This window comes from Alligator mississippiensis, chromosome 1, assembly GCF_030867095.1.
Source record: "Alligator mississippiensis isolate rAllMis1 chromosome 1, rAllMis1, whole genome shotgun sequence".
Classification (NCBI taxonomy): Eukaryota; Metazoa; Chordata; order Crocodylia; family Alligatoridae; genus Alligator; species Alligator mississippiensis.
In genome coordinates, this window is record NC_081824.1 from 318,758,374 (window position 1) to 318,782,946 (window position 24,573).

Consider the following 24,573-nt stretch of genomic DNA (forward strand, 5'->3'; position numbering starts at 1 on the left):
TTTGGCTGAGTATGCAAGCTGTCTAAGGAGAGTCTAGGAATTTCTAGGTTGTCTATATTAGGATTTTCTGCACTGGTTGTGCAGAAGAGCATAGATGTGTAAGCAAAGGTGTATGAATTGGCTACAAGTGCTACATGATCACAGATGTGTCTGTTACTGTCAGCCAAAGCACAGTTAGTAGAAGTGCTGAACAAAGTTTGCAAAGCCTAGAAACACAGGACTGATTTAATCAGGGGCTGAGTCATCAGAGATATGACTGACATCAAAGCAGGCTTGGGGACAGTCATTTACACAGGAGGCTTAAATGGGAATCAATGGCAATTAGCCACGATTGTTCTCAGGCAAAGTTCTAATTCGGACACTTCTCAGGCACTTAATGCTGGACATTGAGTTTGGTTGACTATCATGTTTGGATCTGACCTGGCACAAAAATACTCTGATACAAATCAACCCAGTTGTGTGTTTTAGCCCAAGAGGAGGATTACAGGCACCAAAGGGGTCTTTTACACAGGAAGCTATTCCTGATGGACTTACTTTATAGAGGTGCCTTTTCCAGAAAAGAAGAGGACCCACACAGGGAATTAACCAGGAAGAGCTACTTCACTTCAAACCTATGCCCTCCCTTAGTCCCAGTAAGCTTCACTGTGCAGAGGAGCCATTAGCTTTCCTGAGGAAATCTTGTGGAGGTAAGAACCAGTCACTCAGAAGCAACACAAGGGGTCTGACTGACTTGCTCCCTGCAAAGGCTGACCAAAAACATCCACTCCCCACAATGACGGCAGGCAGAGAAGTTCACAGCTGACCTGGGGCTCTAGCTGTGCCCCTTATGGATCTGGCTACTCCACCCAGTTGTGGGCTCACATCAGCAAATTGGGCCACAGAGAAAGAAACACAGTCAGCAAATGGAAATATCTCTAGTGCTCCGTTTGGACAAGGCAAGGCTGCTGTCTGTGCCCCCCTACCTACATGCCTCTGAGCATAGGCTTAGGCTGCGCTAATGCTGGGAGTTTTAACGCTTTTTTCTCTGAAAGTGTGGTGTTAGAGGGGTGTCATGGTAGCTTCCAAGGGGTGTCACGGTAGTGTTAAGGGTGGTGTCGGAGGGGGGTCATGGTATCATCATGGTAGTGTTGGAGGGGTGTGATGGTAGCATAAGGGAGGTGGCAGAGGGGTGTCATGGTAGTGTCATGGTAGCATTAGAGGGGTGTCATGATAGTGTAAGGGGAGTGCTGGAGGGGTGTCACAGTAGCCTAAGGGTAGTGGCAACTCTGATGGCCCACAAATGACTTGAGGAGAGGCAACGTCCGGCAGGCTGCCTGTCTTTTGCCCAACCGGACTGACTAGGAGTAACAACTACCAGGCGACTTTAAGGACCGCCCCAGGCGGGGCTGGGCGGAACCGGACACACTCGGACCCTGCGCGAGCGGTGTGCACACAGCCAGCAACGCCTCTCCCCGCCCCCACAGGACGCCCCGGGCCCCTCCCCCCACCCCCGCCCACGCAGGAACGGAACTCCCCCCGCCCCCCTACTGCCCGCCACTGACTCCGCCCCCCGCTACCTGCCGGCGTCGCGGATTGGCCGCTACAGCCCCGCCCCGCTGCTGACGTGCACAGCCTCGGTTTGACGGGCAGGTATGGCCCGGGCGCCATGTTGGTGAGCGGGAGCGGGAGCGGGAGCGGAAGCGGTGCGGGGGGAGGGCGGCTCTGCCTGGCAGGAGCGGGACGCGGCGGTAGCAGTGGGACCCGCAGCCGGGGCCGGGGCAGCCCGCGGTCTTGCCCGCTCCTCCCCTGCCGTGTCTTCGTGCTCGGCCGGTTGGGAGCCGGGGCGCGCGGGCGGGCGGGAAGATGCCGCTGGCGCAGCTGGCGGACCCCTGGCAGAAGATGGCTGTGGAGAGCGCGGCCGAGAGCGGAGCCGAGGTACCGCCCCCCCCTTGTGTCCGTGTGTGTCCCGCTCCCCTCCTCTTTCTCTTGACCCTGCGCCCGCACTTCCCGCCGGGCCCCCGCGCCGGACGAGGGGGAGCGCCCCTTGCCGCCAGCCCGTGGGGAGTGGGGCCGCGCGGACTTAGTAACGTGAAGCCGCGGGGCTGGGGCTGGGGCCGGGGCCGGGGCCGGGCGGCGCTGGAGGTGCCCCTATTCTGCCTCGCGCCCAGACTTGGCGGCGCTCCAAGCCCTTCCGGCTCGGGAGGCTGGGGAGAGGTTTCTCCCCCGGCTCGCCGCTGTCCTTGGGTTACTTCAGAGGAGACGGCTTCGTTGGCTGGCAGGCGGATCTGCTGTTCCCGTTTCTCAAGCCTAGTTTAAAGTACCTGTCTGTCACTCTCGGGGTGTTTTCTCCCCGCACGGGAGTGGGGTAAAATTTTCCAGCTGAAAGGTAACTGCTGGGAGCGCTGGGGAAACCGCTCTTTATGTCTGGTGAAGACTTAGAGTTGGTGAAGAGTCGTTTTAATCTCCCTCGTGTAGGGTGGTCCTTTTGACTGGAAACCAGTTTGCCTCTAGCATATATGTGAAATTTGTGGGCATATTTTAGAAACGCACCTTGCAAAAGGAGAACAAGGTTCTTTGGGTGAATCTGATATCTTTTATTAAACCAAGTGTGTGTGTGTGTGTGTGTGTGTGTGTGTAATAAAACTTTTACAAAAGGATACATTATATATCTACACACACACGTAATATGTACATGTATATAAAATCAGTTTTAAAGGCCAATGGGACTATACTGATTTGCAACAATGGAGAAGATTTAGTATACTAAATTTATTTCTAGTATTCCATCTTTTAAAATTGCTACCCCGTAATTTCATATTATATTAATTGTCAAGACTTGTATGTATATACGTACATACATGTGTGTGTATATGTACAAATGTATCCTTTTGTAAGAGTTGTTTCTAGAACTTGCCCACATCCTCAATCCTAAATTCAAAATATGCTCTGTTTTTAAAGATTTGACATTCTTCTCTTTTTTTAATAGAAAATGCCTGTAACAATTCCTTGAATTCAGTATATCCTGCTGTTTCTTGACTTGATTGATTGATTGATTGATTTTCCAAATGCTCAGGTTAATCAAGGACCTCAACCAGTGACCTAAATACTTACTCCATGTTTTCAGTTCCCACAAATTAACCTTTATCAGGGGCACTGTGCACTTCTAATTGCAGCATCAGAGCCATGGTCAAGGCTTCTACGTGAAAAACATAAGAAGTGCCATACTAGGCCACTAGCCTGTCTCCAACACTGGCAAAAGCTGATGCCTTAGAGCAGTAGTTGTCAACCCCAGGTGCCACAGGAAGTATAGGAAGATAAGCAGGTAAGGGCAGGCTGAGGCCCTCCCTGCGTGGCTGTTCCCCCCACCTCGATTGCATGGCCCTGCTGCAAGGACATAAACACTGTAATAAATACACTAGTTTTTGAAATGGTGTGCTGCAAAATTCTTGAAGCTATGAGGGTTGCCTCAAGTGTAGCAGGGTTGGGAGCCACTCCTTTAGAGCAGCGGTTTTCAACCTTTTTTTTGTTGTACCAGGACCCATTTGTAAATATCAATGGCCTGTCCCGACCTAGTGCTTCTCACTCCTGACCCACTAGCCCCAGCCCCCCAGTGTGTGGGGCAAGGGGGTGGGGTGGGGGCCCCAAGCAGCCCTTTGCAGGCTATAACTCTGGCAGCCTGCAAGGGGAATGCCACCATTATTCACACTTTTCTCCTTTAAAGGAAAATAATTTTTAAAGTTTGTTCATGACCCTTTCATATATTCTTGTGACCCCTTTTGAGTAATGCTGCTTTAGAGGAAGAATGAACTGGGCATATCTAGAGTGATCCATGCCCTATTCATCACACTCCCTAGCATCCACCATCCTTGGTTTAGAGATGCCAGAGGATCCATCTCTGACTGCTCTGTTTAACAGCTATTAATAGATTTATTGTCCATGAATTTTTGATCCTGCCTGAGCTGTATGCCTCTACAAACTTGTGGTAGATTTTTGGCCCCTGTGGAGCAACATTATGATTTGGCCTCTGTAGAGGTACATGAACTCTCTCATTAACAACTTTTGTAAAACACCACTGATGTCTCAATAAACTTACTATTTCATAGAGATGCACTAAGTCCTAAAGTATTCAGGTCTGGACATTTGTACTGATAGAGGTCCCTGCGGTATAAACTGATTCATGCAGGCCAAGGTGCTGTTCCAATGAATTAGTAATAGCAGACCTTTCTCTTGCTTTAAATTATACCATTACTGTGGATAGTGGTTCTTCTTCTAAGAGGAAATATATACAACTGAAAAAGCTTGCAATACAAGCATAAATTTATACAGTATCAAAGATGAACTCCTAGGTTGATTTTTTTTCTACAGCAAGTAATAAAGCAGGGCGCACTGATCTTGTTTATGGTCTTGGCGGCTATATGATATGAAATTCTGGGGTAGCAATTTTTAAAGAAGCGCTATTAGAAATAATTTGGTATACTAAATGTTCTCCATTGTTGCAAATCAGTATAGTCCCATTAGCCTTCAAAGCTGTGATAATTGACATCACCTTAGGTTTTGCCTCAAGTTCCTTAACTGGTATCTGTCTTAAAAAGCAGGGTTTATAGTGCAGATGCTGCATGTGTGAAATAGGCAAAGTGGTAAAAAACTTCAAATATTGGCATATAACTATAGGCATGTAAGTTCATATTTTAGAAACCTTATTTTTTCAGAAACATTATGCTTCTAGCATTGGTCTTTACTAGCCAACATCAGGGGTTTAAATATGGGTTTGTGTGTCTAGCTGTGTGTGTCACTGAGGTTATGAATACTAAAGCAACTGAGATGAAGAGGAACAGTCATAGCATTGTTATGTTAAAGATGTACCTGGTATGGTGTGGTTCTGGTGCTTATGGCTCTGTCTTGCTAATATTTGTGCGTGTCTTTAACTTGAAATTTGGTCGTGCTGAAAGCAAGGTTGATTCAATGCACTGACAGGATTGGGTCTGGGATTGATGACAGGATTGCCATCTGAAGTAGTCATGTTCTGGGTGTAATTACCTCTGAACTTATTTTGCATATGGTGTACTTCTGGGGAATAAGCTGAAGGAACAGACATCACATCTGCAACACAACTTAAAGCAGGGGAAAGGACAGAAAATATCAGTAGAATTGTCTAAATGAAATGTGTCTGTTAACTTTGAAGGTTATTCAATACTTTACCAGCTGGGTATGATACTAAGGGTTTTCAAAACACTGTTGTCAGTACATTTACCATAGCTCTAGAAGTTTGTTCCCATGTGATATTTGTGGAGTTTGCTTCTTGCATACAGATTTATGTCAAATGAAACTTCTTTTAGTGTGGTTCGCTTCACTTTATTATAATAATTTTCTGTATATTATACATCAGTAATCTGATGCATAATATATAGTATACATCTATTCCAGTGAGATGAGCTTGTTGAAGAAAGGCTTATGGATTTTGATTCTATCAGTAAAACAGATGTCATAGCTATGTGAATGCTGGTTTAGGAAATATACTCATCTGGAAAGAAAAATACTGAAGCACTTTACTGTAATTTTACTTGGGTGGTAAGGGGTAAAAAGTCCTGTTTCAATTAACCAAATTTTTGGTAAACATAAAATCTGCCATCCATTTAGTATTTCATGCAAGTGATTTCATTCTTCTGTTTTTTAATTTACTAACATTATTGTACACTTTGTAGTACCATGATTCTCTTTCATATGCAGAATACAAAATAGGGTTTATCAAATTACTCCCTTAGTTACAGTGTAACACAGGTAGTTTTAAATTTGTCAATGTTTAACTGCCTTAAAGTTCCTAAGTAGTATTTTTCTTCCCAGATTGATTTCCAGCATGAAATAGATGGTATTCTGAGCTGTTTACAGGAATATTTTTCTTTGCTGTGACTGTGATCTGTCATACTAACTGAAGAACAGTTTTCATTTGAAGAAGTTTAATACAGCATAGCTAGGTTTGTGGCTCTGGGATCCTGGTATAGAAAGTCTTAAACCCCTAGCCCTGGAATTTAGTTGGGTGGTATTTAAAAGTCCATCTAGGTCAGGGGTCAGCATCCCATGTCTTGTGGGCCAGAACTAGCCCACCAAGCAATTTCATCTGACATGTGAAGCCCAGATAACTGGCATTTTGGCAGCAATGGGATTCTGCAGTGGTTAGTAGTAGCTGGATTCCATGGACATCAGCAGTGAACTGGTAGTGGCTGTGTAGGCAGAGCCAACCTAACTTCAGGCAGAGCTGTGCTATTTCTGGCCATCATTCTGAAGCTTGCCGACCCCTGATCCAGATGCATATTTAGCCTTATGTTAGAGTGGCAAACATGCATGCTTCCTGACGCATCTGTAAAGTGGAGAAATAAAGGGTAACTGACTTGTTCAGAGTCGCATACAAAGACAATTCTGGAGATCAGAGTTCAGTTCTAGAGATCCAGGCTAGTGCCCCTAGCACAATGACAGCTCTAAATCTGTCACAATTATGGTACTATTTATTTTCTGATAAATAGTCTGATATATTTGAGACTACAGTTAATCTATTTTGGGAAAATATGCCTCCTTTTCAGTTTGTTCGGTCATAATTTTTCAGTAACCTAAATGCAGGCTTGCAAACCTCATCATACATCTTCTAACCAGATGACTAAATTTACTGGCCAGGGCTATTTTGGTCACTTCCAGGCCCCAGTTCTGTAAACACTGTAATCATAAGCAGTTCCCTTGACTTCATTGGGAATGTTCATGTACTTTAAAGTTGAGTGGTTTCTACATAAGGTTTGTAGAATCAGTATTTAATTCTGTTTTTAACTATGCAGTAAAATGGCTTGACTTTCAATCACGGCCTTGGCTTTATGGCTCTTATGGCTGTGAAAGTTAATTTTTAGAGACAAGCTTCTTTGTTTTGGTAGCTCTGGTCTATTGCACCATTAATGTTTAGTACTGACTGGCTATAATTGATAACATGCTGAATAGTCTATTTGATTTATTAGATATCTGACCTATTAGCCATATTAAAATACCCCCCAAAACAGCATATAAAAAATTCCTTTTTCATTTAAAATGAAAGGTGCTGCTCTTCCTCCCCTCACTAAAATTTGCCGATTGAATGTGGTCCACTGTTGTATCCCTAGTCTTTGTTTTGAATCCTCTGTAGAATGCAGAAGACGGGGCTATTTCTGTGTTAACCCTCAGTCTGATACCTCGTTACTAGGGCTGTGCGAAGCTTCAATCGCTGATTCGGTTTGGCAGCGATTCAGCCCAGTTCGGTGGCCGAATCTCTGAATCCAAATCAGGAGGCCCTTTAATTTCTCCAAATTGAATCGGAACCCTCTGAATTGATTCAGAAAGATTCAACCATTTGGACATAGACACAGCTTTAAATGTTTTTTCTACATTCCTCAAGGTACCAGGTGGCTCGTGAATGCTGAGATGTGGGGCGAATGAAGCATCTTACAGGAGCGCGGGGGTCCCCAGCATGCCCCGAAGTGGACCAGAAGCTCCCCCGCACTCCTGTGGGACTCTCCATCCACCCACCGTTGCAGCAGTCACAAGCCACGCCTGATACCTTGAGGTATGTAGCTGTGTCTGTGGCCGATCACCAATTCTCCAAAGCAGCATTGAATCTTCAGATTCAGAGTCAGCTGAATTGAATCGGGACAGTAATCCAAATCAATTAATTAAATCACTGTTCCTAATTTGGGCCGATTCCGAATCAAATACAGCCTGTTTCGCGCACACTTACTTGTTACATTACCCAAATCAAATGCTACTCAGGAATCCTGAGCAACAGAGGCAAACAGAAATAGAAGCCCATGTACCCGTTTTGCTTGAAAGCAAAAGGATGAAACTGCAGAGCTTGGTAATTGAATAGGATTGTGGTATAACTGGCATTTCTGAATTGTAATACTGAAGAATCAGTGGGATACTGTCTTTGAAGTTGAATCTCTAGGGATAAAAATATAGATTGTAGGAAGACAAAAGGCTATCTGAACATGAATGATGATGATGGGCAGAGCTTTTCTCTCAAAGTTGTCTGGAGCTTCCCATTCTGAGATTCTCTTCTTAGTTGCTTATAACGTAATGAAATGGCAGGTGTTTGGGCTGATTTCTGATGTCTGATTTGAGATACAGTTAACGAAAAAATGCCCCTGTTTGTATATCAGTATGACATGCTGCAAATTTTGCTACCAGGAAATCCTAGTAGGAAAAAATAAAGACAAGAAAAAAAAGTGCAACACGTGCAACAGGAGTGTGTGCCAGCAGACGTGTAGGCTTGGTCCTACAGGGAGACACTGGCTTCCAAGCAGTGTCTCCACTCCCTTAGTTGCACCCCAGCTCCTCCAGTATTCCCAGAGCCAGAAGGAACAAAGAAAGGGCAGTTTGCCTGAAGCCGGGCAAATTGCCCCACACCAAAGCGCACGTGCAGGGGCATGTGCTTTAGCGAAAAGTAGCAGCGTAAATTTGCAGTGCTACTATTTCTGCCACTCCAAGTGCAGTCCCCTGCATGTGGGGGTGCACCCAGGGATATTAGAACTGAGGCAGGGGGCCTGAGCCTCTAGTCTGTGTGAAGTAGAGTGGGAACAGTGCTCTACTGCAAGAGGTGTCAGCCTGGACCTGCAACCACTGCAGTTTTATATGGCTAGCAAGGATGCAAAGCCCTGAATTCAGTGGTGGCTGCACAGCCAAGGAAGGTTGTCTTTGCTCTTGGTAGTATGTAGCTCAGGTGCATTCTGCAGCTCAATACCTGGCTGTACAGGTGGTGTTACCAGCAGGGCTTTGGCTGCTTTGACCATGGGATGTTGTTCCAAAAAGAAGGATTGCTGGGAAGAAATGGGATCCATCTAACAGAGAGAGACAACTGTCTTTGCAGATAGGCTTGCTAACCTAGTGTTCAGGGCTTTAAAGCAGGTTTGCTGTGAGATGGAGACCAGAGCCCTGAGGTAAGTTGGGGGAGCAGGAGACCTGGAGAAAGAGCAGGCAAGAGAAGACAACAGGGGAGGTGTTCTCATACTTCCTGAGAAATCAGGGCAATCGATTTACTTAGCTCAGGTGCCTGTACACAAATGCACAGAGACTGGGAAACAGGAAGGAAGAACTGGAAGTCCTTGCACAGACACAGCACTATGACATGATTGGAATAAAAGTGATTTGGTGGGATAGCTCACATGACTGGAGCACCGTCATGGATGAGTACAAACTGTTCAGGAAGAACAGGCAGGGGAGAAAAAAAAGAAGAGTTGCACTTAACATAGAAGAGCTATATGCTTGCTCAGAGCTCCAGTATGAAACTGTAGACAGGCCTGTTGAAAGTCTCTGTGTTAAGGTTAGAGGGGAGAGCAAGACGGGTGATGTTGAGATGGGTGTCTGCTATAGACCACCAGACCAGGAGGAAGTGGTAGATGAGGCTTTCTTCAAACAGCTACCAGAAGTTTCCCATTCACAAGCCCTGGTTCTCATGGGGGACTTCAATCAATATGGCATCTGCTGAGAGGGCAATACAGCAGTGTTCAGGCAATCTAAGAAGTTTTTGGAGAGTGTTGGGGTCAACTTCCTGGTGCAAGTGGTGGAGTGGCCAACTAAGGGCCATGTTCTTCTTGACCTAGTGCTCACAAATGGGGAAGAATTGATGAGTAATGTAGCAGTGGATGGCAACTTGGGCAGCAGTGACCGTGAGATGATGATTGAGTTCAGGATCCTGAGGAAAGGAAGAATGGAGAGCAGCAGAGTAAGGACCCAGGACTTCAAAAAAGTAGACTTTGACTCACTTAAGGAACTCCTGGGAAGGATCCCCTGGGAAGCCAGTATGATGGGAAACGGATTTCAGGAGAGCTGGCTATACTTTAAGGAAGCGTTACTGAGAGTACAAGAACAAACCATTCTGATGTGAAGAAGGACTAGCAAGTATGGCAGAAGACCAGCTTGGCTCAGCAGGGAATTCTTCAGCAAACTACATCACAAAAAGGAAACTTAGAAGAAGTGGAAACTTGGACAAATAACTAGAGAGGAATATTAAAGCATTGCTTGGGCATACAGGGATGAAGTCAGGAAGGCCAGAGCGCAATTGCAGATTTCAGTTGCAGCTAGCAAGGGATGTGAAGGGTAACAAGAAAAGTCTCTACAAGTTATGTTGGTAGCAAGAGGGGGATCAGGGAAAGTGTGGGTCCCTTACTGAATGGCAGAGGCAACCTTGTGACAGGATGTCGGAAAAGCTGAATTACTCGATGCCTTTTTTTGCATTGGTCTTCACAAGCAAGGTCAGTTCCCAGACTACTGCACCTGGCAACACAATTTGGGGAGGTGATGAGCAGCCAACAGTGGTGAAAGAACAGGTTAGGGACTGTTTAGAAAAGCTGGACATATACAAGTCCATGGGGCTGGATGAGAAACACCCGAGGGTGCTGAGGGAGTTAGCTAATGAGATTGGAGAGCCATTGACCCTTGTCTTTGAAAACTCATGACAATCAGGAGAGGTCCTGGATGACTGGAAAAGGGCAAACATAGTGCCTATATTTAAAAAAGCGAAAAGGGAGGAACCAGAGAACTACAGACCAGTCATTCTGGAAAATTCATGGAGCAAGTCCTCAAGGAATCCATTTCTAAGCACTTGGAGGAGAAGAAGGTGATTAGGAACAGTCAGCATGGATTCACCAAGGGCAAGTCCTGCCTGACACACCTGATTGCCTTCTATGATGAGATGACTGGCTCTGTGGCTGCAGGGAGAGCAGTGGATGTGGTGTACCTTGAGCAAGGCTTTTGATATGGTTGCCCACAACATCCTTGCAGGCAAGCTAAAGAAGTAATGGCTCGATGAATGGACTGTAAAGTGGATAGAAAACTGGCTGGAGCATCAGGCTCAGGGTAGTAATCAATGGCTCGATGTCTGGTTGGCAGCCGGTATCAAGTGTAGTGCCTGAGGGGTCAGTCTTGGAGCCAATTTTGTTCAATGTCTTCATCAGCTACCTGGAAGATGGCAGAGTGCACCCTCAGCAAGTTTGCAGATGACACTGGAGGGTAGGGCTAGGCTTCAGAGTGACCTAGACAAATTGGAGGATTGAGCTAAGAGGAATCTAATGAGGGTCAGCAAAGACAAGTGCAAAGTCCTGCACTTAGGCTGAAACAGTCCTATACACTGGTACAGCCTGGGGGCTGACTGACGGGGCAGCAGCTCTGCAGAAAAGGAGCTGGGGGTTACAGTGGACAATAAGCTGAATATGAGCCAGCAGTGAGCCCTTGTTGCCAAGAAGGCTAATGGCATACTGGGCTGCATTGGTAGGAGTGTTGCCAGCAGGTAAAGGGAAGTGATTATTCCTCTATTCAGCACTGGTGAGGCCACATCTGGAGTACTGAGTTCAGTTCTTGGACCCCCCCCCCCCCCCCCCCCGAAAGGATGTGGACAAGTTGGAGAGAGTCCAGCGGAGGGCAACAAAAATGGTTTGGTGGCTGGGAAACATGACTTACGAGGAGAGGCTGAGGGAATGGGGATGCAGAAGAGAAGACTGAGGGTGGATTTGATACCAGCCTTCAACTACCTTTAGGTTCGAAAGAGGATGGAGCTAGACTGTTCTCTGGTGGTAGATGACAGAACAAGGAGTAACAGTCTCAAGTTGCAGCAGCAAGGGAAGTTTAGGTTAGCTATTAGGAAGAATTTTCTCACTAGGAGGGTAGTAAAACACTGGAACAGGTTACCCAGAGAGGTGGTGGAAGCTCCATCCTTGGAGGTTCTAAGACCCAGCTAGACAAAGCTTTGGCTGGCATGATCTAGTTGGGGATGGTCCTGCTTTGAGCAGGCAGGACGACTTCCTGAGGTTCCCTCCAACCCTAATTTTTCTACAATTCTTTGTCTCCAGCACTGTTTCTCAACACAGTCCTCAGGGCTTCTTCATCCTTGGTACAATTATCCAGAGCCTGCCTCTCACTTAGCACTGTTTCTCCTGGGCATTCACCCGCTTTGTATGAGGCTCTGGGACCCTTCCTGTCAGCTCTACCTCAGTTTCACTGAGCCCCTAGCCCTGTCTCTAAAAGTAACCCCTGTGCTCATATGCCTGCCATCAGCTACCCTCCATTCTATGTGGTGTGGTACCCTCCTGCGCAGTTCTCAGGAGCCCCTGGTGGCCTTTGCTTACCCCTTACTAATCATCCAATGTCTCATGACTGACAGTCAGTACTTCCTTGGATCCTGGGGGTTTGCTTTTCCCTGAGGCTCTCCCTACTTCCACCACTAGCTTAGGTCTTTTTGTTTGCTGGCTGGCCCCAGCCCAGCAACGCCAGTCTCATTTAGGTTACTCACAAAATTCCCCTTAACTCCTACGGACTCCTCCAATGCTGACAAGAACAGCTTCACAGCAGTTTTTAGAGAGCTCCTTTCTCTCCTGTGTCCTGATCCCAAAAGGCATGGGACACGGGAGAGAAATACACAGGAACCATGCATGTAGAGCCCTAGGCTCAACCCTGTCTGGTCCCATGACCATTGCTTTTCACTGAGTCCAGGAGTTTCTCATTAGCCAAGCAGCCCTGCCACAGTCATCACTCAAAAAGGTTGCTTGGAGTTCAGCCTTCTGTCCTGTTCCTATTAGCTATAGGCAAGTGGCTGGCCGTATGTTACTACCTTGGAGTTGAGTTCTAACTCCTTCCTGTCGCCAATTACTCCTCAGCTAGCACCAGTTCAGCTGTCAGAATTTTTTGCAGCCACCTAGTTCTGCCTTCATTCCCTCTTAAGGTAACAGGGGCATGGTGACACCTCCTTTCATAGCATTTTCCTGTCTTCCTTGAGCTTCTCTGTCTCCATTCTAGTGCCTTCCTTTACTAAATGCCCAGAGCTCACACAGAAACTGCCCATGTCAAGTATAGCAGGTTTGCCACAAGTTGGCCATCCTTTTTCTAGATCGGGGTGGCCACCCTGTGGCCTGAGTGTTGCAAGTGGCCTGGGCATCCTCTGTGGGGCATGTGGCAGATCAGAGGGAGAGGATGGGTAGCAGTGGCAGATAGGACAGGGAGCATAAAGCAGAGCAGCAAGTCGGATTGAGAGTACAGGTAAGGAAGCAGAAAATGGAGTGGCAGACTGGGCAAAGGAAAGGGTTAGGTGTGGCACTGGAAGAGGATACAGGGTAGATTTGTCATGCCTGCCCAAAAGATTGATCCTGTTCTAGATCACGCAACAGGAGAGACTATTATTAAATATTGTACTTTTAGCCCCTTCCTAATATGCCGCAAACTGGATCTAAAATCTTCTACAAAGATATCATAATTTGTGGTTCCCTGTTGAGAAAAAACAAAAGTTCTGTTGCAGTTTCACTTAAATGAAGGAGGGTTTTGGGGCCTCATCCTGTGAGATGCTTTGTGTCCTCCAAGCTTAGTGAAATCAATGAGAGCTGAAGGTTCTCAGACATGTGTAGGATTAGAATATTAATGAATAAATCATGGAAAATAAATAGTGGAAACAGAACAGTGGTGAATTTTGAAATTAAACATTTTTATAGTACTTCCACAGTTTCAGCTTTCAGAATGTTAAAAAAATATAGTTGACAATTGATAGTGGTGTTAGACTGACTTGTCATTGTGAACTATAAGTTTTGTCAGTTGAGCTAAGAAGTAAAAGGTATTTGGGAGCTATGATTGACGCATTTTAGCTGGTGGTATCTGCTAAAACGAACTACAGTTAAATAAGTATTATCACTGACACTTTAAATTTGATCTTTAATTATTGGGGTTAACATCCCATTGAGGTGAAGGGATAGTCTGTACTTTTCAGTAGTGGTTTCATGTCATCTACGTGCTTAAAAGGCAGTGCTGTGGTTTTTTTGTTGTTTTTTTTGCTGGGGTGGGGGGTTAGCACAATTGTGCCAGTAGAGGTGGATTGAATGGCAAATCTCGTAGTACAGGGGGCAGCACCCCCCTGACACAGGTGCCAGATCATGGTACACAAAGGCATTTTGCTTGGCATGTGCACCTCGGGGCTGCTCTGCCACAACAAGGATTGGGCGCCTTGCAGCTCCCTTGCCACATCTGCCCCAGTACACTACCATTTTACAAGTTGTGATTGTGCATGTTTTGGCACTCGGCCCAAAAACGTTGCCAATCCCCGTCATAGACTATGTAAAACCTTGCTGCTAATAGATGAGTTGAGGACTAAGTAACATAATTGAACCAAATAGTAATGGCCAGAAAATAAGCTAAGCATTGCTAGGAGAAGAATTGTACCAAAAGCCGATGGTGACTAAACTTTCACATGGGGATTGCAGATAAATGAGGAAGCCTGTCAAAAGTGAGGAAGTTAAATATTTGGTACAGAAGGTCCTTAAGCATACTGAATAGTGTCACTTAGTATCCAGGGGTGTTTTTACATGTGCTTGGGGGGGCAGCACTTTAATTAGAGTGTCTCCAAGAGCCACTCTAAAGCATGGGCAGCAGTCTTATCTATCTGCATCCCCACTCTTCAAAATGGCGGTGAGGGTACTTTAGTTAAAGTTTGTTGAACGAGCTTTAGTTAAAGTGCCCCCATGACCAGTTTGAAGTGTGGGGATGCTGATGCACGAGACCTGGAGGCTGGCTGGAGATTTGCACTGTCCAGCAGACTCAGTTAATTGAATCTGCTCCAGCATGCTGTAATTACAGCGCATCTGAGCATCCTGCTGGCGTGTCTACAGGCACCCTTGACCTCTAAACAAAGATGAAGCAGGAAATTGAGGGGGGAAGAAAGTGATATGGTAAAATTTTTTAGATTAAAATTGAGAGCAAGTTAATATTTACACAAATAAATAGAGATTAGGACTGGCCCTTCAGAGAGAAGAGGACTAAGAAAGGATGTTAAAATGTACTGTATATTTACAACTTTCTGATGGAGTAAATGGGGGACCTTCTATTGCCTTATCCTGTGATATGCTGGGGGAAAGTTTCATGAAGCTGAAAGGCAACAAATATTAATAAAAGAAATACAAATGTGTTAAGTAAAAAATGTACAAGCACAAAATTGCAGTTCAAAAAGACAAGTGCAAAGTGCTGCACCTAGGCAAAAAGAATCACCAACACACTTACAGGCTGGGGGATGCCCTTTTCAGCAGCACAGCAGCGGAAAGGGATCCTGGAGTCATAGTTGACTCCAAGATGAACATGAGTCGTCAATGTAACGAAGTGATCAACAAGGCTAACCATGCTTTATCATGCATTAGCAGATGCATGATGAACAGGTCCAGGGAGATGATGCTTCCCTCTATGCGGCACTGGTCAGGCCACAGTTGGAGTACTGCATCCAGTTTTGGGCTCTGCACTTCAAGAGGGATGCGGAGAATCTCGAGAGGGTTCAGAGGAGGGCCGCTCGTATGGTCAGAGACCTGCAGCTAAGGCCCTACAAGGAGAGACTGAGGGACCTAGATCTCTTCAGCCCTTGCAGCAGAAGGCTGAGAGATGATCTTGTGGCTGCCTATAAATTCATCAGGGGAGGGCAGCAGGGAATAGGAGATGCTCTATTTAGTAGGGCACCCACTGGAGTAACTAGGAATAGTGGCCACAAATTGACAGAGAGCAGATTTAGGTTGGACATTAGAAAGAACTTCTTCACAGTAAGGGTTTTCAGAATCTGGAATGGGCTTCCAAGGGAGGTGGTGCTCTCCCCTACCTTGGGGGTCTTCAAGAGGAGATGGGACAAGCATCTAGCTGGAGTCATCTGACCCCAGCACTCTTTCTTGCCCAGGGCAAGGGGTCGGACTTGGTGATTTACTGAGGTCCTGTCCGACCCTAACATCTATGAATCAATGAAAATCAATTTGTTGAATAAGAGGATCGCTGTGATTTTAAAATACCCAGCTAAGTGGGTAGTGAAATGCATTGTGATATTTGGTAGGTTTATTTTTATAAAGCTACGCTCTTATTTCATGGCATAAGGGGAGTGCTAATAGAATTTGGGGGTAAGAATAAACCTTTGTGGATCTGTAATGCTCTAATCTTCCTGCAGGTGCCTTGCACTTTACTTTTGAAACTGGCTGTTCTTGGAGATAGGATAAAGGAACAATATAGACCACGGATCAGTGATCTATGGCCCGATCTGGCCCATGAAGTTCTGATATGACACAGAGATCAGTGGTATGAAGTTGTGCTGTGCCACCTGTCCATCCCGTGTATGGCACTACCCTGTAATGCAGAGCCTGATGCACTGTTGCATCTATGCATACTCTTGCTGCAGAAAGGCAGGGGAACAGCTGCAAGGGTAAATTTAGGCAGCTGGCTGGTCTGGAGAGCAGATACTTGTGGCCTGTCTAGGACAGTAGTATCCAGCCTGTGGTTGTGTAAGTGGTATGGGGCCAGTTGTGGGCCTGATCCAGCATATGATCAGCATGTCGGCCAGATCTTATGCACAGGGCCATGGAGGCCACCACACTTCTGAATCCATAGCGAACCTCATGGGCCAGATGACATGACTTCAGAAGGCCATAGGTTGAACACCACTAGTCCAGGACCCTTTTATGCTAATCTCTAACCTCAACTCAACTGAATCCTTCTGTATTACAAAGGCAAACCTGTTTCTTCTCTCTTCCTTTAACCAAATCTTCTTCCGTCTCTTTGAAGCTTTCCCAAGTTGGTATGTCTTCCTCTCCCATGCCTCTAATAGCATTCTTTTTTATGCTGCCCTGTTCCAAACTCCAGTCCTGTACAGAGATGTTTGAGCAAAATTTTTTTCCACTCAAACACCCCTTGAGCTTATCCGGAGTAATATGCCAACAGACCCATTCAGATGTCAGTGAGTCTTGGCAGTCCACTTGACATGGCTACATGACACTGTCACCCGATTATGCATGCAGCTTTACCTTGCTCCTGGGCAGGCATGTTATGTGAGCAGCTCCCTCCGCTGCTGTTGTGTGCAGCATGGGCAGCCTGGCTTGCCTGTTGCATACTGTGTCAACAGCCCTGCGCTCCCCCATCATTCATGCAGTGTGGGCAACCCAGGTGTCATCCCTTTTTCCCCTTGCCACAGAGCATCCAGGTCAGCTCAGGTCCCTCCTGCCTCATAATTTAGTCATCACAGACTTCAGAATGCTAGCTTATTTTTTTGTGCAAGGATAAAACAATGTCATTTTATGTGGCTCATTTTCCTCATGACTTTCCCTTCTCTATACTATTACTTTAGAAGTAATCTTGTGGTATGGACAAACTTGGAGATATCTGCAACATAATTCTGTGTCTGTAATTTTAATGTACCTGTTTGTGGTATGCACGTGTGATTTGGTGTTGATGGCAAATGATACGCATGTATAAACACTTCTATAAAATCTTTCTTCTTCTTAAGCCAGTAGTTCTCAAACTCTTTAGACACAAGCAACCCTTATCAGACTTGGTGCACGCCTCCATAACTATTGTGAATGGAGTGGTACCTCATTTAAAAAAATAGTTTATTACAGTGCTTACCTCCTTGAAGAGGAGCCAGGCAAGGAGAGCTTGAGCCTGCACTCATCTGCTTACTTCCTCGCACCTACTTTTGTTGGGTGCCTGGGTACCTGGTTGGGAATCATTTGCTTAAGCTGCCAGTTCTTTCATTTTCTTTCACTTCAGTTTTCCTTATTTGTATGTTTCAATGATTTTTTTCTGGGGGGGGTTGGTTTGTTTGTTTGTTTGTTTGTTTGGCGGGTTGTTTTTAAAGAGTTGTATGTTAAATGTCTACTGCTGCTCCATTAGTAAGAAGTAGGATCTTCCCTATGCAGGCATTTGGGAGTTTTGCTCACTGGGCAACTCCTGCAGCATTACAGTTAGCAAGAAGGATGATGTTTAATGCTTTTAGTTGCCAAAAATGAAAACAAAGCTGAATAACTTTTAGAACGGTCTGTCACGTGTTAAACAGAGGGCTTCTCCTTTTCCACTTATTGCTTCCAAAATCATGATTCTTGCTAAATTTATGCCAGAAATTGTCTTGTTTGCCAAAGGGTGACACCCAACAATCAGATCAGGCTTTGTCTTGGGCCCCTATTTTCAAATTACTGCTCTGGATTGGGACTGGAATGGTCTAGTTGCTGAATGCTATCTATCGTACTGGCATCTGTGCACATTGTGGTTTGAATACTGACCTGGCTTGTAAAGTGAGGCTGGTTCTTGGTCTGCATGCTGGAATAAGAAGATGGCTAGAAAAGAAGATTGGGGAAGGATTCTAGGAGAATTTTGGGAAGGCTCTGGAGGGCTAACAGCCCTAATTTGTTGTCATGCATAGCTTATATGTACAAAAGAAGTCATATTAACAGCTGACAAGGAGAGTTTTCTTGAAGCCTGCCCTGTAAGGTATAACTAATTCAGTTATGGCACATAGTAACTTTGTAGCAAAAGTATGCCCTTACAGATCATAGCAAACCACTGCAGCACAGTACAGTTTGGGGTGTTCATGAGAACAAAATTATTTGTCCTCTGTCATTACTTTGCCATCTGGCCTTCTAATTTTGGGGGTTGTTAGGAGGACTGTCTCCATTAGTACCACCTTCCCCAGAATAAAAGACGAAATTTCCATAGATCTACAAGAAATAGATCCTGCTTCTAATCAAACTCTTCAGCTGATAGCCTGAATATTGGCACTTTTGTGTGTTATTCTTCTTTGCACTTGGAATTTGTAAAATTGCTTTTAAAACCTAGGAAACATTCAGAGAGGCTGGTATACTAATTGAAATGGCTATTATTCACCTATTGTGCTATAGGGAAGCATTAGCCTGGTTCCATTCTCTTGCCAAATGCTAGATTATCTATCTAGGAGCATTTGGCCATGATAGCAGATTCTTATAAGCCACTGCAGGGCAGTATACTTTTTCTTCATTCAGTAGCAAACTACTTTGTAAAGGAGGTCTACTTCTATTTGAGTCCTTACTCCAATTTGACTTTTAAATATGATAGTCTGTCAAATTTAAACCACTGAGTTGTCATGCATTTAGACTGCATTGCTCAGTGGAATATCTGTATATAGAGTTGGTGAGCTGTAGGCTGTTACAACTGACACTTCAACTGATTTACCATCTGCCAAATGATGGTCCTACTTCCTCACCCAAAACTGTTTCCTAAAATAGCCTTGGGTTTTCACTTGGGACAAAATATCAGGTCAGCCAGTAATTTTCTTCCGAACTTCCGTGCAGTAAAACAGCTTTCATGACGAACTGTTAAAGAAAGTGTCCATAACAGCAGAAAGGAAATTTAATAAATTCTTTGGTACGAGTTCTTGAACTAATTGTGATTACCTGGTGTTCATTTTTGTAAGTTTAAGATCATTAACTAGTTCACTTCTGCTCAATAATGTCAAAGAGGGAGAAAGGAAAAAGCCATGTTTAGGCAGCCCTTAAAGTAGAATTCAGAGTTACTCACCAAAATTATTGTCCTTTACTCATGTCAGTTTTTTTTTGTTTTTTTTTGGGGGGGGGGGTTGTATTTGTTAAAAGTGGATAGAAGCTGAGGTGATTTGGAATCATATTACACTGCACAGGCAATATAGTAGACGGTGAGGATGATGGTAGACTTCCCTCTGGCTGCAGGGGACATGACAAGGTAGCAAGGGAAATTTAGGTTGTATATTAAGAATAGCTATGAGTGATTAATTAAGCACTGGAACAGGTTACTTGGAAAAGTTGTAGAACTGCCATTCTTGGAAATTTTAAAGAATAGTTTAGATAAATACTTGCCTAGGATAGTTCAGATTAGCGGTGCTCAACCTTTTCTCTTGGTGAACTGGATGGGCAGTGTCCCATCCTTCCACAGGCTGCATGTGGCCAGTGGCTCTGATCCAGCACCCAGAGCAGGCACAGCCGCATCTGGCCATGTGCAGCAGACTAGGGAGCAACCTGGCCTTGATCCAGCCCTGTTGTGGGGGGCAGGGCCAGGCTCATCTGGCTGTGCTGATGGGGAGGGGACATGGGAATTTGGCAGCTGGTGAGGGTGGCCACTGTTCCTAATCCCTGGGAAGCCCCACAGGCCAGATGTAACAGCTCTGCAGGCTAGAGGTTGAGCACCTCTAATTTAGACAGATTCCCCCACATTCCTCTCCCCCTCCCCCAAACACTTAAACAGGGTTGGAATTAGAGGTGCACTGATGCATCAGTTCAATATTGGAGCAGTACCAATATAAAGAAAATTGACTATCAGAAATCGGTGTATGTGGCCAATAATTTGGCCAATAAATGCCCGTTCACGCATGCAGCTTCAGCATAGCACATAGGCGGTGAGGACCACAGCCTGGCAGCTTGGAGAGCTGCGTGCAGCTTGTAAATCTGTTGTGGTGGAAGAGGACGGGGGAAGAGAAGGAGCATGAGGGGCAGTTCAAGGTGCCCGCAGTGAGTGAAGTAGTAGGGCTAGGTTAGGCACTGTCCAGCTAGGGCAGGGCAGGCACGGAGCAGTGCTATGACTCATCCAGAGGGTGTGGGGCAGGGGCAGGCAATTATTTTGGGCGGAGGGCCATTTACCCAGTTTTGGCAGGCAGTCTAGGGCCACTTGGGTAGCCCCACCTGATCACCATCTTGGGACCAATGTCCCAGGGCCAGCACCCGTGGGGCCCAAAGTGGGACACAGGCTGGCAGGGGTCTGTGGAGCCAAGCTGGGCTGCACCAGCAGGAGAGGGGGAAGCTGGACCAGCTCCATAGAGCCCCTGCTGCCCGGGACCCCGCACTTCTGCCGCCGTGCTCTGGCTTCCCGCTCACTCGTTCCCAGTGCCCCCCACCCCCGCGGTACAGGTGGAAGGCAGCTCACAGCCCTAACCCCCTGCTCGCTGGCAGGGAAGAAGCTGGTGCTGAGTGCAGGGAAAAGCAACCCCCTTGCCCGCCCCATGGCCAGTGCTCCCTGCTTCAGGCACTCGCAGCCCACATGGGGCTGTCTGGAGCCAGCACAGGCAGCCCTATGGGCTGCAAGCAGTGACAGCGTGGGGTGCCAGACACGGGGGGAGCGAGGGGCTGCTTTTCTCCGAGCTTGCCCATCAGGGTTGTGCGCAGCAGCTGCGGCCACCCCCCCGCCCCACCCCGCTTACCACACCAGGCAGCGTTGGCTTGTGCGCTGGGCAGCCCATAGGCAGCCATGGAAAACACTCCACAAAGCGGCAAGCAGGGGGGCTGCAGCTGTTGTTGTCACGCGCAGTCCCACGGGTGAGCCCAGGGCCAGCGTGGGGCCTAATTTAGCAGTGGGGCTGGGTTACAAGGTGGTGCTGAGCGCAGGGGGTGGGAAAAGCGGCTCCTCCCCACCCGGTGCCCTGCGCTGCAGCCTGCCTGGGGCTGCCTGTGCCTGCTCCAGACAGCCCCATGCAGGCTGCGAGCAGTTGCAGCAGGGAATGCCGGCCAGGGGAGGGGTCACTTTCCTCTGCGCTGGGAAGGAGCCCAGGGAAAAGCTGAGCACGGGGGTGAGGGGTGTGCGCGCAGAGAAAAGCACTCCCTTCCCTGCCCCGTGGCCAGCACTCTCTGCTGCAGCCGCTGGTAGCCCATGCAGGGCTGTCTGGAGCAGGCACAGGCAGCCACATGCAGGCTGCAAGCGGGGCACTGAGTGGGCAAGGGGCCACTTTCCTCTGCGCGCCCCCTTACCTGAGTTTCAGGCATGGTGCAGCCACGTGGTCCCAGGCCAGAAGCCCCTGCTTGGGTTTCTGGCTGTGGGGGTGGGGCCGGGCAGGGGAGGGGAGGGATAGAATGGGCTCACGGGCTAGATCTGGCCTGCGGGCCATATTTTACCCACCCCTGCTCTAAGCCCAGTCTAAAAGCATGTTCCTCCTCTTGGAACCTACTAACTCTAATAGAAAAGAAGTCTCCCCAATTCCTTCAGAAGCATCTAGGCTGCTGTAAGGATATACAGGGGCCACTACTCTAGTCTTCGCTTACCTTAGGTAGGAGAGGAAGGAGGGGACAGGTAAGGGGTCATGCTCCTACATTAGATTAATTATAGTACCTGCTCAGGGTTTTCCCTAACAGTATCACATAACATTCCTCCAAATGGTTTTGATGTCTACAGCATTGCGAACAAGGGTGAAACAAACCAGAACAGTCTTTAATCTTGTTCTGTTGCTGCTTAGCAAAGATGCTGCCTGTTTACTGGTTCAGTACAGTATTGCATCAGTCGGCGTCTGTTCAGTTATTGTTTAGATTACCCTCCAATCCTAAGGACTAGGAACTTCCTTTTAAAGATGCAATTTAAAGATCGCAGAAATTGAAGGCTTTGGTCTCAAGCACTCTTAAGGGAAAGCTGTTCACTCCCTGTTACTAAGTAAGCATGTGGATTTTTCAATTTTTGCCTCCAGTATAAATGGAGCACTTAAGTGACTACTGTTTGCTTTAAAAGTATTGTGAAATTGTTTCATTGTTTCAGTCAGGCTTTAGCAGCTGCTAGAAAACTTGAGATAACCATATTGCATACTCTGCAGTACTTGCTGTGTGGGAGAGAGGGGAGAATGCTTTTCCTCTAACTTACTAAATCTTTTTATTTTTGTGGCTGTAAATAAAATGCCTCTAAATCCTTGAAGAAAAATGCATCTGAGATGCCTCAACTTCAGAAAACAACATCCCTTCCCCCCCCCCCCCCCCCAAAAAAAAAAAAGCTAATTTTAAAACAGCATTTCCTGCTTGAATGTGTTCTGGATTTTACCCTGCATGATGAATTCCAAGTTTGAAGGCACAGGCAAGCAGATATTTTCATCTTTATAATCCAAGGACATGAGTTGTCCAATCCAAGTTGTAAAGCAAAGAGCTTTAGCAGTTTACCAGTGACCCATTAAGTACCTGCTGAATATAGAAATATGCACTGCTTGCATTTGCTCTTGGGAAATGTGAAACGGTTGTATCAGTTCAGTGTTATGACCTTTTGTCCCTGAAGATTTTTGTTTTTTCTGTTCCTATTTGTGGCTTGTTTAAAATTATGATCTAAAATTCAGCATGTAATTCTACTTTGTAAGATCTTCAGTGATGATGACTTGATGAATGGCAGTTAGGCTTGGAAAATCAATGTGTTAATAAAAAATATATATATTGGTTCTGTTGTACTATATGGAAGTGCTTGGGTGTTGCTCTCTAGTGCCAGCAACATGCTTACCTCATAGATCATTGTATTTGAACCAAGAAATAGGTTTCATAGACTAGAGCTCTGATGTCAAAGTGATAGTGGGGTATGCCAGAGTATTTGATACATCTATTTCTCTCTGCTTTAACTGAATTCAGCAGTTGTAGTAACTTGCTGTGTCTTTGCTACGTTTGTTACAGAATGGACAGCAAATTGTTGATGAACCCATGGGAGAAGAAGATATCAATCTTCAAACTGTAAGTAAAATATAGCAAATATAAGTATAAATAGCTTAGCTTTGGGGCATGGTTTCTGGTCACTGGAATTAGGGGCCCTCTGCTCTGTAACTTCTCTATTGTAAACCTTGTGTCAACTAGAGCTATATTATGTCCAAGTTCCTATGTATATGAAAAATTTCTTCCTCGCTAACTAACTGATTCAGTACAGTATCCTTTGTTTGTTAGATACAGCTTTGATAGTGTACAGTTTAATGTTTTGATTTTTATTTATTTTTTTAGTGTGCAGGGTTTTCTGTGGAGAACAGAGGTGTATAGTGTAGAAATTGTCTGGGAAACTCATACCTGCTTCTGGATCTCGGCTGGGCCACCCCAACTGACCTCCACCCCCAGCCCAGGTTAAGCTGGGACATGCCTTTCCCCTCCCCACTCCTCCAGCTGGTTTAGGGTCTGGCCATGCCTCCCTCAAGCAGGGCTGGGCCACTTTGGAGTCAGCTAAGGCTTTCCTGCCTTTCCTTTAGGGATCAGCAGTTCAGGTGCTGACAGGTGACACCAGAGCAACATATCATGTCAATAGACAAGGAACAAGATGTATAGGTCACAAGGCTAAAAGGACTGCTGTTAGCTATTCTGATTTTCCAGGTTAACACAGGCCATAGAATTTTCCTGAATTAATTCCTGTTTGACCTAGGACACATTTTTAGGAAAATAATCTGACCTTGATTTTTATACACTTACAGTGATGGTGAACTAAGCATAGCCAACCCTTCATAAGCAATTCCAGTGGGTAGTTAACCCTCACTGTTAATTTGTCTTATCTGCCTTTTTATCTAGCTTCAGTTTGCAGTTATTGATTCTTTTTGTCCCATTGTCTTAGAACATTTGTCTAAGGAACTCTTGCATTATCAAATTTCTCTTGCAAGAGTTGATGACTACACAACTACCAGATTCAGAACTTTTTACTGTACTTGATTCAGTCACCTTCAAATAGCTTCTTTCAGGAAAGCTTCTGCTAACTAAAACTATATTTGATGGCATAAAATTAAAATACAAATATACCGCTTCTTAAAATTCTCTATTTTGATAGGAGATTTTTGGTTTGATCTTAAAGTACAATTGATTTTTTTTTTTCTCATTACTTTTTTTCTGTGTGGGACTTCAGCTTTTGAGATGGTAACATGATTTCTAGAATTGAACAAAGAGCCATCAGTTAGTTTAAACAATGCTGCCATCTGCTTTTAATTTTTTTCCAATTTTTAGATTTAAAGCTTTGAGTTCTTTTGCACTGTTAAGACTAATTCAGCCACAACTTCAGGTACCTGAAAAACTAAGTGACTTGATGTAAAAATTGAACAGCGCATTAAAAGCATTTCTTATGGTA

The 24,573-nt window shown here is 45.7% G+C and overlaps 1 protein-coding gene across 4 annotated transcripts in view; it reads left to right on the plus strand.

The window, feature by feature from the left end:
* The first annotated feature begins 1,628 nt into the window (after positions 1-1,628).
* RPS6KA3 (ribosomal protein S6 kinase A3) overlaps positions 1,629-24,573 on the plus strand; it is a 115,437-nt gene continuing 92,492 nt past the window's right edge. For 2 of the 4 annotated variants that reach the window (XM_014608242.3, XM_014608243.3), the window contains exons 1-2: positions 1,676-1,914; positions 23,157-23,213. In XM_014608242.3, coding sequence (XP_014463728.1) covers positions 1,843-1,914; positions 23,157-23,213 — 129 coding nt within the window. In that variant the 5' untranslated portion in view covers positions 1,676-1,842. Of the gene's footprint in view, positions 1,652-1,675; positions 1,915-7,471; positions 7,556-23,156; positions 23,214-24,573 lie in introns of those variants that run through there. The other 2 variants (XM_014608245.3, XM_019495070.2) reach the window with 2 other exon arrangements.